General features: G+C 42.0%; 1 protein-coding gene across 4 annotated transcripts in view; it reads left to right on the top strand.

The window, feature by feature from the left end:
• The window catches only part of EXOC2 (exocyst complex component 2), a 190,604-nt gene that overhangs the window by 55,433 nt on the left and 122,429 nt on the right, over positions 1–12,742 (top strand). For 3 of the 4 annotated variants that reach the window (XM_075921343.1, XM_075921344.1, XM_075921346.1), the window contains 3 exons: positions 4,196–4,276; positions 12,264–12,409; positions 12,515–12,596. In XM_075921343.1, coding sequence (XP_075777458.1) covers positions 4,196–4,276; positions 12,264–12,409; positions 12,515–12,596 — 309 coding nt within the window. The remainder of the gene's footprint in view (positions 1–4,195; positions 4,277–12,263; positions 12,410–12,514; positions 12,597–12,742) is intronic. The other variant, XM_075921345.1, reaches the window with a different exon arrangement.

Raw genomic sequence — 12,742 nt, 5'->3', positions numbered from 1 at the left:
GCAGTGAGTGGTGTGTGTGTGTATACTATACACTCGAGACTTTAACTGCTGAGACCGGGGTCCCTTGCAGCGGGCAACCTGGAGGAGGTTGACGAGTGCCCCAATTCTGCCAACCGATGGTCAGGGCAGTGAGTGGTGTGTGTGTGTGTATACTATACACTCGAGACTTTAACTGCTGAGACCGGGGTCCCTTTATGACCGGCTGAAGTTCTTTTAAATTGTGCTTGGTTCTATTACAGCAACTGAAGGAGTCAGGTTAAAGCTTAAACAGGTACAGGTTTATTTGAGGAAGCTTATAAATCATGTGGTTGCAATGGCTATTGTTCTATTTCTTAACTGCTGGCAAATATATATAGATAGATCTTAAAAAAAATGGTTACAAGGAAAATAAAGATAGAAAATAGAAAATAATGGTACCAAATGACAGCTTAATCTTTAAAGAGGTCTATTCTATGCATGCACTAAAACAAAAGGACACATACAGGTACAATTTTTACCCCTTTCTGCGTCACTCGGTCCCAGCGTGTCAGGCCAGGATCGGTCCCTCAATTCCTCGGAAAGACGAAAATACGAGGTGGGCGTCCCCGTGGACCTCGGGAGGTCAAACACCTAACCCGACCAGAAGGTAAATGGTAGATTGACACTCAAAGTGAGTGTGTGCTGGGCCCATCTTATATACCCATTGGGTCACATATTTTCTCTTTCTTATCTGTAATGCCAATTGATGCTGGTCTGTCTGCTGTGAGACCAGTTCTTACAAGGGAGTTGTGAACTTAATTTACACTTGTAAGAGAGAATTGAGATGATTAAATTGGAAGTACGGGACATTCTTTTCTCAGTGGGAAATTCCTCTCCCAGGGACTGTGTGTGTTCGAATCAACATAGGTGCCAGCCTGACACTTCTTGCAGCCTCGAGCTTAGCTTATTTCCTTAATCGTTACTCAGAGTCAGAAACTTGCATATCCTGGTCAAAGCAGATCAAAGCTTAATGGCTATGCTGATCTTCTTATTGTTCCTTCTCTGCTCTGTATACAGACATCTCAGAGGGCAAGCAAGATTGTTTGAGATGGGGAGGGCTGTCTGGCTACAGATGGGCGTGTTTTGTTCTTCCTGTGGATGTCATGATCATGACTCTGAGATAGGCTCCATTGTGGTCCCTCAAGATTCTCTTCCAATCCCTTACAGATACAGGCCTCTGCTCCACTGGTTCTACTCAAGTAGACAATCTTTCCCAGCAGGACACAAGGTGTGAATCTTCTAATTTTCTGAGGAAAGCAGAATGGATTGCTCCATTGGGCCTGTCAGGAGGGCAGCAGCTTCAGGATAGCAGCTGCTTTTCTCTTCCTGCTCACATTGTCTCCATATCAAACTTCATTTCTTGCTCTCTGGTAAAAATGATAGCACTGCCTACTGACTGGGGACTGTAATAATATGCCCCAGAGGATTACATAGATGCATACAGTATGTAGTTCTACAGTATATAGAAATGTAATTGCTTAACAATATTGTTTTGAAATAAAATAACTTCATTTACTAGTTGTTAGAAAGTATTTTGAAGTATACTGAAGTTCAGCAGTAATAATATTTTATATATTACGCTAATATTTTTTCATTCTGAGACACAATATTTCACATGAAAATTTATTTTCCATTTCTCCCAAAATTTCCAATTTTCCATATCAGGCTTCGGGAGGGGAAGGAAGGAAGGGAGTGGAGACCCACGGAAAAGAAAAACAGTTTTTTCCTGAATTTTTTTCCAGAGCCTCTTATCATGAGGCTACTCTCATCCCTCTCAATGGCATCTTAGATTTGTTGTGTCTAACTCCATATCTTCCCTTTGTCCTTGAGGCTTCTCTATTTTCTTTTTCTCCAGCCCCACTGAACTGCTCTGACTACCCATGTATGCATGGTGTCATTTAGCACATTCATGAACTTCATTGTTATTCTTGTGTGGCAAGTAAGAAATTTGTCCAGGTAGCACTTCTTTTCCTAGGCCTAAGAGCAATAAGTGTTTTCTCAGTTTCTGTGTGTGAATACAATATTTCAGCTGTTTTTTAGTTACTTTATAATGAACACATGTTTTTAATCATCTTTATGATAAATCCTTCAGAGACTCTTGCATTCTGAAGACTAAAAAATGTTTGAATCTTGAACCTAAAATTTGGTATGTGCATCATTCTCTATTGGCAGTGGACATATAACTAAATCTGAAAATATAGTTAGATGAAAAATAAAGATGTTTTTTAATATGGAAAGTGAAGATGTGTTGGTGCCTGTGTAGTATGCATATTGAAGTTATTTATATCAACACTGTGTTTAAAGTGACTTAGCTGAACTAGTTGTGCAAAATTAGTCCAAACAAAAATATTAATTGATATGTATGGAACCAAATCACCACTATCTCACTTACTCCAGACAGACTTTCCCTCCACTCTGCAATCTAAAACCCTGACAAAACGCTTGTATCATGTAGATTTCCTCTCTTCGCCTATGTCCCAGTTTTTAAAATGTGACAGCTTTTGCCATAGTTACACCGATTTCAAAGTTTGGGTAATCTGTAGCAAGGGGTCTCAAACACTTTCATAGTGTGGACTGTATCTTCATCTAGACATTGTTTTATCAGCCTTCACTTTCCTGTTTGTGGTTTCATAGATCACCAGCTCTCCCATTAATGATAGTCCCGCACCGGCAACTGCAGGAATAGATTTACATATACAAGTAATATTAGGGAAAACATTATATTTTTAACTATCCGTAATTTAAAAAAAATTTTTTTTAAAAGCTACATGTATTTTCTTCATTTGCTCTTCTTTTAATCTCATTCTGTCAATTCTGCTTTTCTCACTGGAAATGAGACCATAGCTGACAAGCTTTCTATAAATCACCTACTATTGCTTCTCTCTGGCCACTGGCCTCACTCTGCTGTGGGTCCCTGCTCCTAGCTGCCAGCCCACTGACCAAGCTTCCTGCCCCAGCCCACTGGCTCTGAAGGCTGCCAGCCACAGGTAACCTCTGCACTGGTACTCTCTGGTCTGGCAACATCCGTGGTCCTGGTAGACCGCGGATGTTGCCAGACCAGAGAGTCCTGGATTACAAAGGTTCAAACTGAAGTAGATTAAACTTAAAAAAACCCAGATGGTCAGATAGTACTTTATAGACTAACAAATCATGTAGATGGTATCATGAGCTTTTGTGGGCACAGCCCACTTCTTCAGATTACTGGAGTTTTGAGTTTAGGACCAAAACTCCAGTCATCAGAAGAAGTGTGCTGTGCCCACGAAAACTCATGATACCATCTACATGTTTTGTTAGTCTATAAAGGACTACCGAACTATTTGTTGTTTTTTAAGTTTAATCTACTTCAGTTTGAACCTTTGTAATCCAGGACTCTCTGGTCTGTCAACATCCGTGGTCTATGAAATGCTACCAGACCATTTGTTATTTTTTAAGTTTATCCTGTACAGACTAACTCAGCTATCCCCCTGCAGCTTCTGAAGTAGATTAATGAGGCATGATTTCCTTTTACAGAAACAATGTTGTCTTTTCCCCAAAAAACTGTGTTCATTTATGTCTGACAATTCTGTTCTTTACTATGGATCACTTGATGATTACCTATTCTGTTCATTCCCTCTGAGGCACCAGGCACTGGCCACTGTCAGATGACAGGATACTGGTCTAGATGGACCTTTGTTCTGACCCAGTATAGCTGTTCTTATGTCTGGTAAACACAATTCAGTTTCGTATTTCCTTTATATTTATATGGTCCCTTAGGAACTTACTATATATACACCACACAAAAACGTTTGAGATCAATATGATATTGCTTTTCAGATAACACACATGAATTAGGGTACTCTGAACTGGTCAGACCAGTTGAAACTCATTACCAGATATCAGAGAGCCTCTTGCATTGAGGTGGTGTTAGCATTACACCTACAACTTACTTTCTAGTGTCATAACATACAGCATTTATGTAATATTTATATTTTCAAAATACTATACAAAATTAATGCTCTTATAGCATTGTCTTAAGGAGGAAGAAGGACTGAGGCCTGGACAGAGTAAATGATTTATGCAATGTGTCACAGTGTCAAAGTAACAATTAGAACTCTAAGCTATTTTAAAGTATCACGTTGATGTAATGTATTCCTATTTAATTTAATGGTCTGCATTTTAACTAGACATTTTATTCTAGCAATCCATCAAAAACTGGAAGCGGATGGAACGGAAAAAGTAGAAGGATCCATGACGCAAAAACTGGAGAATGTTCTGAACAGTAAGTTTTGTCCTCCTACCAGGAACTATTTATGAACTTCAAACTTTACAAAAGGTTTAATATATTTCTTGGAATTTGTTACACAGTAGAAAACAGTAAATTTTCTCCTGGCATTTATTCTTGCGTAGTGACTGTTTTTGAGACCTGATTCTGCATTCATTTAAATCCATGGGAACTTTGCTATGTCCTTCAATAGGTACAGGATCCAATTTATAGTTAACAGTGGGGAAGAAGGGGGGACTTGTATGGTAAATATTGTTTTCCTGCCTCTCAAGTGGTAAATCTTGGTTTTACAAAGTATATACAAAAAAGTTTTGAAAAATAAATAGCATCTAGGATGATTAGTGGAATTAAATGCAGAGGATTAAAGTAGTGGAGAAGAAAACTAGGGGACTATATTAGAAACTGTTTATACTGATTTATTACAATACATTTTTATTTGATATTCAGTCATTCAGGTCACATTGTGACCAGTGCTCCTGAGTCACTTAGGTGCTTTTGAAAATGTCAGCCATAACTTCTTTCCTGTGAAGGTATTGTTCATATTATATGATTGAGTTGGGGGAGAGAACTTAAGTTTTCTGTTGCTTGATAAATGTTTCACCAGATCACAAAAATACCGTTCCTAATATTTGCTGCCAAGATAATTTTACTTTGTTTCATTGTGATACTTTTCACAGACGAAGGGATGTTTCCCTTAGTTCTGTATCAATTAGCAGGGAACAACATCCAGATAACTGACTCAGAGTATGTCTAGACTACGGGGTGGTGGGGGTCCCCGAAAAAAGTGGCCTTTTTTCTAAAAAAAACTTCCCCTGCATCTAGACTGCTGCTGTATTCTTTCAAAAGTAAATTGAAAGAACGCAGCAGTTTTTTCAACCGCGGCAAACGTCATTTTACGAGAGAGAACGCCTTTTTCCGAAAGTGCTATTTTGAAAGAAGGCGCTATGTAATGCAAACTGTGCTTTTTCAAAAGAGAGCATCCAGACGGCCTGGGTGCTCTTTTGAAAAAGCAGTTACTTTATCGAAAGTACTGGTTGTAAAACTAGACGTTCTTTTTCGAAAGAGGCTTGCAGTCTAGACGTAGCCTCAGTGTCTGCGAGCTTGAATGTGTTGTATGATATCAGAAAAGTGACATGAAAGCAGTTTGGGTTTTTTTGGTCATATTTTCGTGTATGAATATACATCGATAGTGTGTGTAGGGAAAGAGAAGAGTTTTTCAAAAGAGACTCCACACAAGCTCTGTAATAGCACATTTCATGTATACCAGTGGTCTCCAACCTTTTTACACTCAAGATCACTTTTTAAATCTCAGAACAAGCAAAGATCTACTGCCCCACTCTTCCCCCCAAGACCCTACCCCTTCCTTAAAGCCCCGCCCTTTCTATTCTCCTCCTCTCCATCACTTGCTATCCCCAGCCCTTTTACACTCTACACTGCCACTTTTTTTTTTCCAATTCTTCTGTGGGAAGAGATTTTTCCAATAGTTGGCCTGTCTAGACTGGACCAAATGTCAGAAAAACCCCTTCTTTTGGCAGCCCTCTTATTCCTCATAGAATGAGGAATATAGGGGTTACCAAAAGAGCATGTTTGCTCTTCCACAAAAAAAAAAAAAAAACCCGGAAGAACAAACGCATCCCTGGATGCAGAAGAGTTTTTTCTGGGATATCTCTGGAATCCTGGGAAAAACACCTGCAGTATAGCTGTACCCTCTCTGGGTTGAGACAGGATATGTGGGCTCTAGGGTGGGAATGAGGGATTTGGGTGTGGGTAGGTTGTGAGAGTTGCAAGCTCCGGGAGGATATTTGGATGCAGGAAGAGGTGGAGAAGGGGATGCCGGCTCAGGGAGAGGGCTCCAGGCTGGGGAGTGTTGGGGTCAGATGGAGGGTTGTGGTACTAAGCAAGCCACAGGCTTGTGGATGTGACGGTGCAGGAATTTGGGTTGGGGTATGTGAGAGGCTCAGGGCAGGAGGTTCCAGTGTATGATAAGCTCAGATCTAGGGTCTGGGGGAAGGAGGAGTGCAGGAGTGTTGTGATGCTGTTGCCAGATGGCGGCTTGGCCCCAATTCGGGGTTTGTTGGCCAGGCTTCATTCTGCCGTGATGCTCGGCTGACTTCTGCGCCGCTGAGCTGGGCCACCACGTGGGAGCAAGCGGCACAAGTGGCCGTTTCGGGTCCGTGCTTCCCATGTAGCAGAAGGGTGCTGCATGGGGTGCACGGGGACCAAATGGCCACTTGCGCCGCTTGCTTCCATGCAGTGGTCCAGCTGAGCGGCGCAGAAGTCAGCCGAGTGCCATGGCGGGAGGCAACAGCGTTGCCCAGAGGGAACAGCCAGGGGGTGGGGCCTGGACGAGCGTGCATCTCTGACGTCAGGAAGGGGTGCCAGATTCAAAAGGAGGAAAGTGGAGCAGACACAGAGGATGCGGGGAGACAGAGAGGAGAACGGAGGAGGTGGAGGACAGCGAGAGAGAGAGAGAGAGAGAAACACAGCAGGAGGAGGAGAAGCAAAGCATAGAGTGAGAGGCGGGAGGGGAAGAAGAGAAAGAGAGAGAGGCAGGAGGCAGACGAGAGCTGAGAGAGAGAGAGGGCCAGGCAGTAGGAGAAGAGAGAGAGAGGCTGTTTGTGCTGCTTGCTCCCACGCAGCGGCCCAGCTGTGCGGTGCAGAAGTCAGCCCAGTGCCATGGTGGGAGGCGAAGGCAGGCAGGGCAGTGGCATACACGCTCCAGGGGGCGGGGCCTGGACAAGTGTGCATCCCCGACAGAGACAGAGGAGAGTGGAGAGAGAGTTAGAGAGATGGAGAGAGAGGCAGAAAGCGGAGGAGAGCTGAGAGAGAGGAGAGGAGGTGTCAGGAGGAGGAGGAGAGAGAGAGAGAAAGAGACACGGAGCAAGAGACTGGAGGCTCAGGAGAGAAGACAAACAGTGGAGGAGAGACTTGAAAATCTCATCTTTTAACGGGCTAATTGGCTAGTTTTTAAATAAAAGACTATGTCAAACACAAAAATTTTCTGCATTGTCTTTATTTATGAGAAGGGCAGGGAACCTTTTTGAGTCAGGGGTCACTGACCCACAGAAAAGTCAGTTGGGGCCACATAAGGGAAAAGCAAAAACAAACAAAAAACTTCCTCCAAAACCCCCCACACCTCGCTAACGTGGCCCCAACTGTGCTGTGGGAGCAGGGGACGTGGTACTGGGAAAGGGCATTAGTGGGTGCTGGGGCAGGGGACAGGGTAGCAGTGAGGGCTAGGGACAGGGTTCTGGGGTGGGGGCAGGAGGCAGGGTTCTGCAGCAGGGGGCATGGTGCCAGTGGGAGCAGGGAGTCCCCTGCACCCACCTCCTCCCAGGACTTCTCCTCCCTTCCCCCCGCAGAACAGGGAAGCCCCAGTGGGAGCCTCCTCTGGGGCCGACTCCCCTCTTCTGCAAAGAAGAGTGCACTTGGGATGAACACCATGACCAGCTGGCCAGGCAGCCCTCCTCTTTGCTCCAGCCCAGCTGCCCTGCACTCAGCCTGGGGAGGCTGCGCCATGCTCCTGCTGACCTGGAAGCCCTTCCTCTTTTCTCCAGCCCAGCTGGAGTGAGGCGCAGCCTCCCAGGGCTGAGCCAGGTGCATCTAGGACGGAGGAAAGAGGAGCGGCTGCCTGGTCAGATGGCCATGATTTCCAGCCCAGGTGCACCACGGTCCACGTGGGACAGGGGAAGCTGCCTGGCCAGCTGGCCGCAGAGTTCAGCAGAGGGTGCACCGTACTTCAGCTGATTGGGCTGCTTCTCCTCTGTGTCAGCCCAGGTAAAGAGTTGTGCACCTGGGCTGGAAACCATGGCCAGCTGACCGGGCAGCTGCTCCTCTTTGCTCCTGCCCAGCCGCACCGTGCTCAGCCTGGGGAGGCTGCACCGCTCTCCTCCTGGCCGGGAAGCCTTTCCTCTTTGCTTGAGCCCAGCTGGAGCAAGACGCAGCCTCCCTGGGCTGAGCCGCAGTGCAGCTGGGCTGGAGAAAAGAGGAGTGGCTGCCCAGCCTGCTGGCCGTGCTGTTCAGCCCAGGTGCACCACGCTCCACATGGGCTGGAGCAGAGGAGAAGCCACCCGATCATCTGGAGCGCGACATAGCCTCTGCTTCTGCTGAACGCCGCGGCCAGCTGACCAGGCAGCTTCCCCTGAGCTCCAGCCCACGTGGACCGTGGTGCACCTGGGCTGAACACCAGGGCCAGCTGGCCGGGCAGCCGCTCCTCTTTTCTCCAGCCCAGTTGCACCGCCGCTCAGCCCAGAAGGAGCTAAAGATCAACTCATAGAGCCCCTACGATCGACTGGTAGATCGCGATCTACCGGTTGGTGACCATGGATGTATACAGTTATCTATGCAGTTTTGCATGTAGGTGTTTTTTTTTTGGGGGGGGGGGGGGGGTTGTATGGCTATGAAAAACCTGGTATTTTCAGTTTGCTATCTGAATAGTTTGTGTCCATACATCTTTTTTTTTTACATAGGAAAAATGATACACATAGAAAAAACATATATGTGCAAGGGATGTTAGCGGCTAGCCATCTAACCGTTTAACCAATTAGTGATTGCTTGTTGGTTAACTGTCCTGGTTAACTGCAACAACCCTCCACCCCCTGCATGCTCTGCATTTAAAACTAGGACTGACAGGCTGGCTCAGTTCCAGCCTTCTAGTCCAAGTTTTAAATGACGAATACGCAAGAGAGCCACTTGCTACCCCATGTTGCTGCCTCTATCAGAGGCAGCACTGAGGGGCGGCAGGTAGGAGTTGGTCAGTGCCGGGAGCCAGTTTAAAAACTGGTTCCTGCCTGCAGTCCCTGTCTGGGGGGGGGGGCTTCCCATGAGCAAAGCGGATTTATAATCCAGCTCCCCTTGTGGACCAGCTCTCGCCTGCCATTGCACGCTGCTGCCTCTGGTACAGAGGCAGCAGCACGGGGTGGCAGAGGTCTCGCCGGGAGTGAGACAGGGAGCGAACTGGCTGCTGGCTACGTCCCTGGCAGTGGGGAACATTTTAGTAACCCTGTAACTGCTAAGAATTGTTGTGGCTACATGACTACTAAAATAAACAATTTCTAACATCCCTAATATGTGCCAAAGTTTTAGACCTAACACACAATGCCATATTCTTCATACCAAGCCACATGTAAAGTCAGTGCGAACTATTTTATTTTGACCAAAGTACATTTTTAAAATATAAAAGTATAAAAGAACCAAACAAAAGCATGCTACATTTAGAGCCATTTGTGTACTCTCTCAAAGACTGCTTGTGAGAGACTTCAGATTTACAATAGACTCTGTGATCTTTTTCTAGCAAGTGGAAGATGAAATCTGTATACAAGTTATGTAGTCCATCTTTTGCAAGTCAACTTTTTAGAGTAGCTTGTGCCAGCCACTTCAGAATGTTTTTTTTTTTCTTTGCTGTGAAAAGAATTGTAGCTTTTCTGTCCCTGTGAAGTTGGGCAAGTTATGATAGAGGAACTTGGATGGGCCAGTGCATGGGCTTTAAAAAGAGAGAGAATAACATTAGGCAATGTCACTTAAGATGAAAACCCTAATTCTGTTCTATTTTCAGTTTAAAATTGTATTAGTTGTTAAGTATTCTGCTCTGGAGTGTTCCCATAGTCCATGATTTTATCGGCCTGACTTTCAAAAATAGCCTCTGATTTTTGGGTGTTCCAGCTCAAATTAGGGGGAAGAGGAACAATCGCTTATGGACTCAAAGTATACAATTTATTCATCTAATGCCTTTGCTCCCATATTTAAATACATCCATAAATTTGGTGGTGGTTTTGTTTGTCAAAACAAGGTGCAAGATATACTTGATAACTGAGTCAAAATCTGTTCTGTGTTTTGTTCTATATGTTTGAGATGCAGTTGTTCAATATGCTTTTTCCGAAGAAGGAAAACTGTTGTGTAGTCTTTTGGTAAGATCTATTTTGCACGATGTCTGATATAACTTTTAAAAGTATATTTCTTCAGGCCTGATTCTTGTGCCCATTGAGGAGGACAGTGACAAAAGTCCCATTGACTTTAGCATTGTAGGCATAGGTCTTTACGCAGAGGTCAAGATTTGAGGGCTGTTTGAAGCTTACCCTTTTGGAGAAAAAAATATACATTTATACTAACTCCTTTTAAATATGCATCTGCCTAGCAGTCTGGAAAATGCCAGTGTTTTTAATGGTTAGGAATATCTGGAGTCTGAAGCACTGGATTTTGCATCAGGTACAGTTGTGTAACTATAAAGAAAAACATTTTCTTGTATAGGCTATAGAATTTAACATTTTACTAATTTGATTTGATATTTCTCAAAATTTAATTAAGAATAATCTGTAGAAAACAGATGTAAATGTATTAAAATGGTACTGAGAAATAATAAAGCATATTATTTCTTCAAGGAATTGAGTTATGGATTCTTTTAAACTAAAGGCAAATATCCTTGTGCAATTTTGCAGTTGTTAGTCACTTTTACAGAAGGTTTCTTTTGTGTAAAGGGAAAATACCTTATGCTCATAAATATAATTACCAGAAAATAAATGACTTGTGTAACTATTAAATGAATATATAAGCAAGTTGTGATTTAATATAAAACAGTGATTCTATTTATATTTTAGAAAATATATTAAAACAGGCATTTGAAAAAAATATCATACTTTTATTCACAATCTGTATTGGAGTGCAGTTACATAATATGTTGGTGGGTTTTTCTTAATGAATTAAACTATTTTGCCTTAAATCACATTTAGCAGAAATGGTTCTCCTGATAGAACAAAGATTTTTATGTCAGAGCTTCAAAATTTCAACAGATTAAACATTATTTAGATTTAACAATTATTTTACAAAGACTACTTTTAACATGAGCAGGCCACCCACAGTGTTGACTAGAGAAAATGGCATGCAAGCCACCCAGCGAGACTGATGTAATTTTTTCATCTTTGCTTAAAGTATAGTCACTAGACCAGATAATGTAGACACTTTTTACAAGCAGCGATCTAAAAAGCTAAAACAGTTCTTTTCTCTCTTTTTTCATTTGTTTGCCTAATTAAAAATGTCCAGTTGAAAGATGTAACTATTTTATATCCCTTACTGATATTCCTTATTGCAATGGAAATGTTATTATTCTGAGCCAAATAATTATGAAAAACATTTTTAGTACAAAATATTACAAGACTTTGTAGTCTAGGGAAAATAATTTTATTCTCTTTAGAATGTGGTTAGATTAAAAAAAAGTAAATGTTAAAAGATTAATATAGGAATTATTATTCATACAAAATTTGTTAATATAAGACCTGATTTTGCATCCAGTGAAGGCAATGAGAATTTTACTGTTGACTGCAATCCTTATATGCTGGTGTTCCAATAGTAAGTTCTGATAATTACTTATGTGTGTCTCTAATTATTGTATAGTTTATTTTTTTAGAATAAGCATTTTAATGCTAAAGATCTAAGGATATCCATTGGGGGGAAAAAAGATCTTAATGGATTTAAAAAAAACCTTGCTTTATATAGATGTACAGAAAAAAGAAATACACTTCCCGCCCCCCAAACCAACTCTTGCAGCTAGGAATCAGCTAGGTTTCATTATATTCTGTTCTAAAAAACCACAGTCTCTGATGATCAAATAGTTTAAAAGGCATAGATTAACTGTAAAATTGAGCTTGATGGCCAAAACAAACTATAAAATCACCACAGTGAAGCTAAGCACTTGACCTTGGAAAATGTGGTTGTTTTTAATTGTATGGAAGGCTCACCGCATAAAAAGGCTAAGTGATCAGCACTGAAATAGTGTTTCAGTAAATTGTGATGTATGCTTAATATAGCTGAACAGAAATCATTGAAGTATTAATCTGAGTTTATAGAATCAACAGTAATTATTCACTACTTTATAATTAACATACAGTAATCTTTGAAAAACAAGATTATCTACTGAGAAATATAGAGTGATTTTATTCTGCAGTGACCACTTCATTTCTTTTCTTTTTTTCCCCTCTCTCCTTTGAAATAGGGGCAAGTAACACTGCAGATACTTTATTCCAAGAAGTGTTGGGTCGCAAAGATAAGGCAGATTCAACAAGAAATGCACTCAATGTCCTTCAACGTTTTAAATTTCTTTTCAACCTTCCTCTTAATATTGAAAGGAATATCCAAAAGGTATAGTGCTTTTAAAAAATAAGTACAAATGATTTTTTTCCTATAATAATAATTCCACAGTATCTTTTTATTGTGACAAATCTCCAATGTGCCTTTATTTTAAAGGGTGATTACGATGTGGTCATTAATGACTATGAAAAAGCCAAGTCATTGTTTGGGAAGACTGAAGTTCAAGTGTTCAAAAAATGTAAGATTTGGGTTCAGTTACTTTGATTCACTGCTGTTTTTTAACAGGAAAGATAAAGAACATGTAGCACCGTGAGAAGCCTTATGTGGGCTTCAGCTTCTGTTTATACAGAGCCCTCTTTAGAATTTGGAACAATTACTTTAAAC

This window comes from Pelodiscus sinensis, chromosome 2 (assembly GCF_049634645.1).
Source record: "Pelodiscus sinensis isolate JC-2024 chromosome 2, ASM4963464v1, whole genome shotgun sequence".
In the NCBI taxonomy this organism is placed as follows: Eukaryota; Metazoa; Chordata; order Testudines; family Trionychidae; genus Pelodiscus; species Pelodiscus sinensis.
Note: the sequence above shows the minus strand (reverse complement) of the source record. Positions and strands in the feature narration are given on the sequence as shown.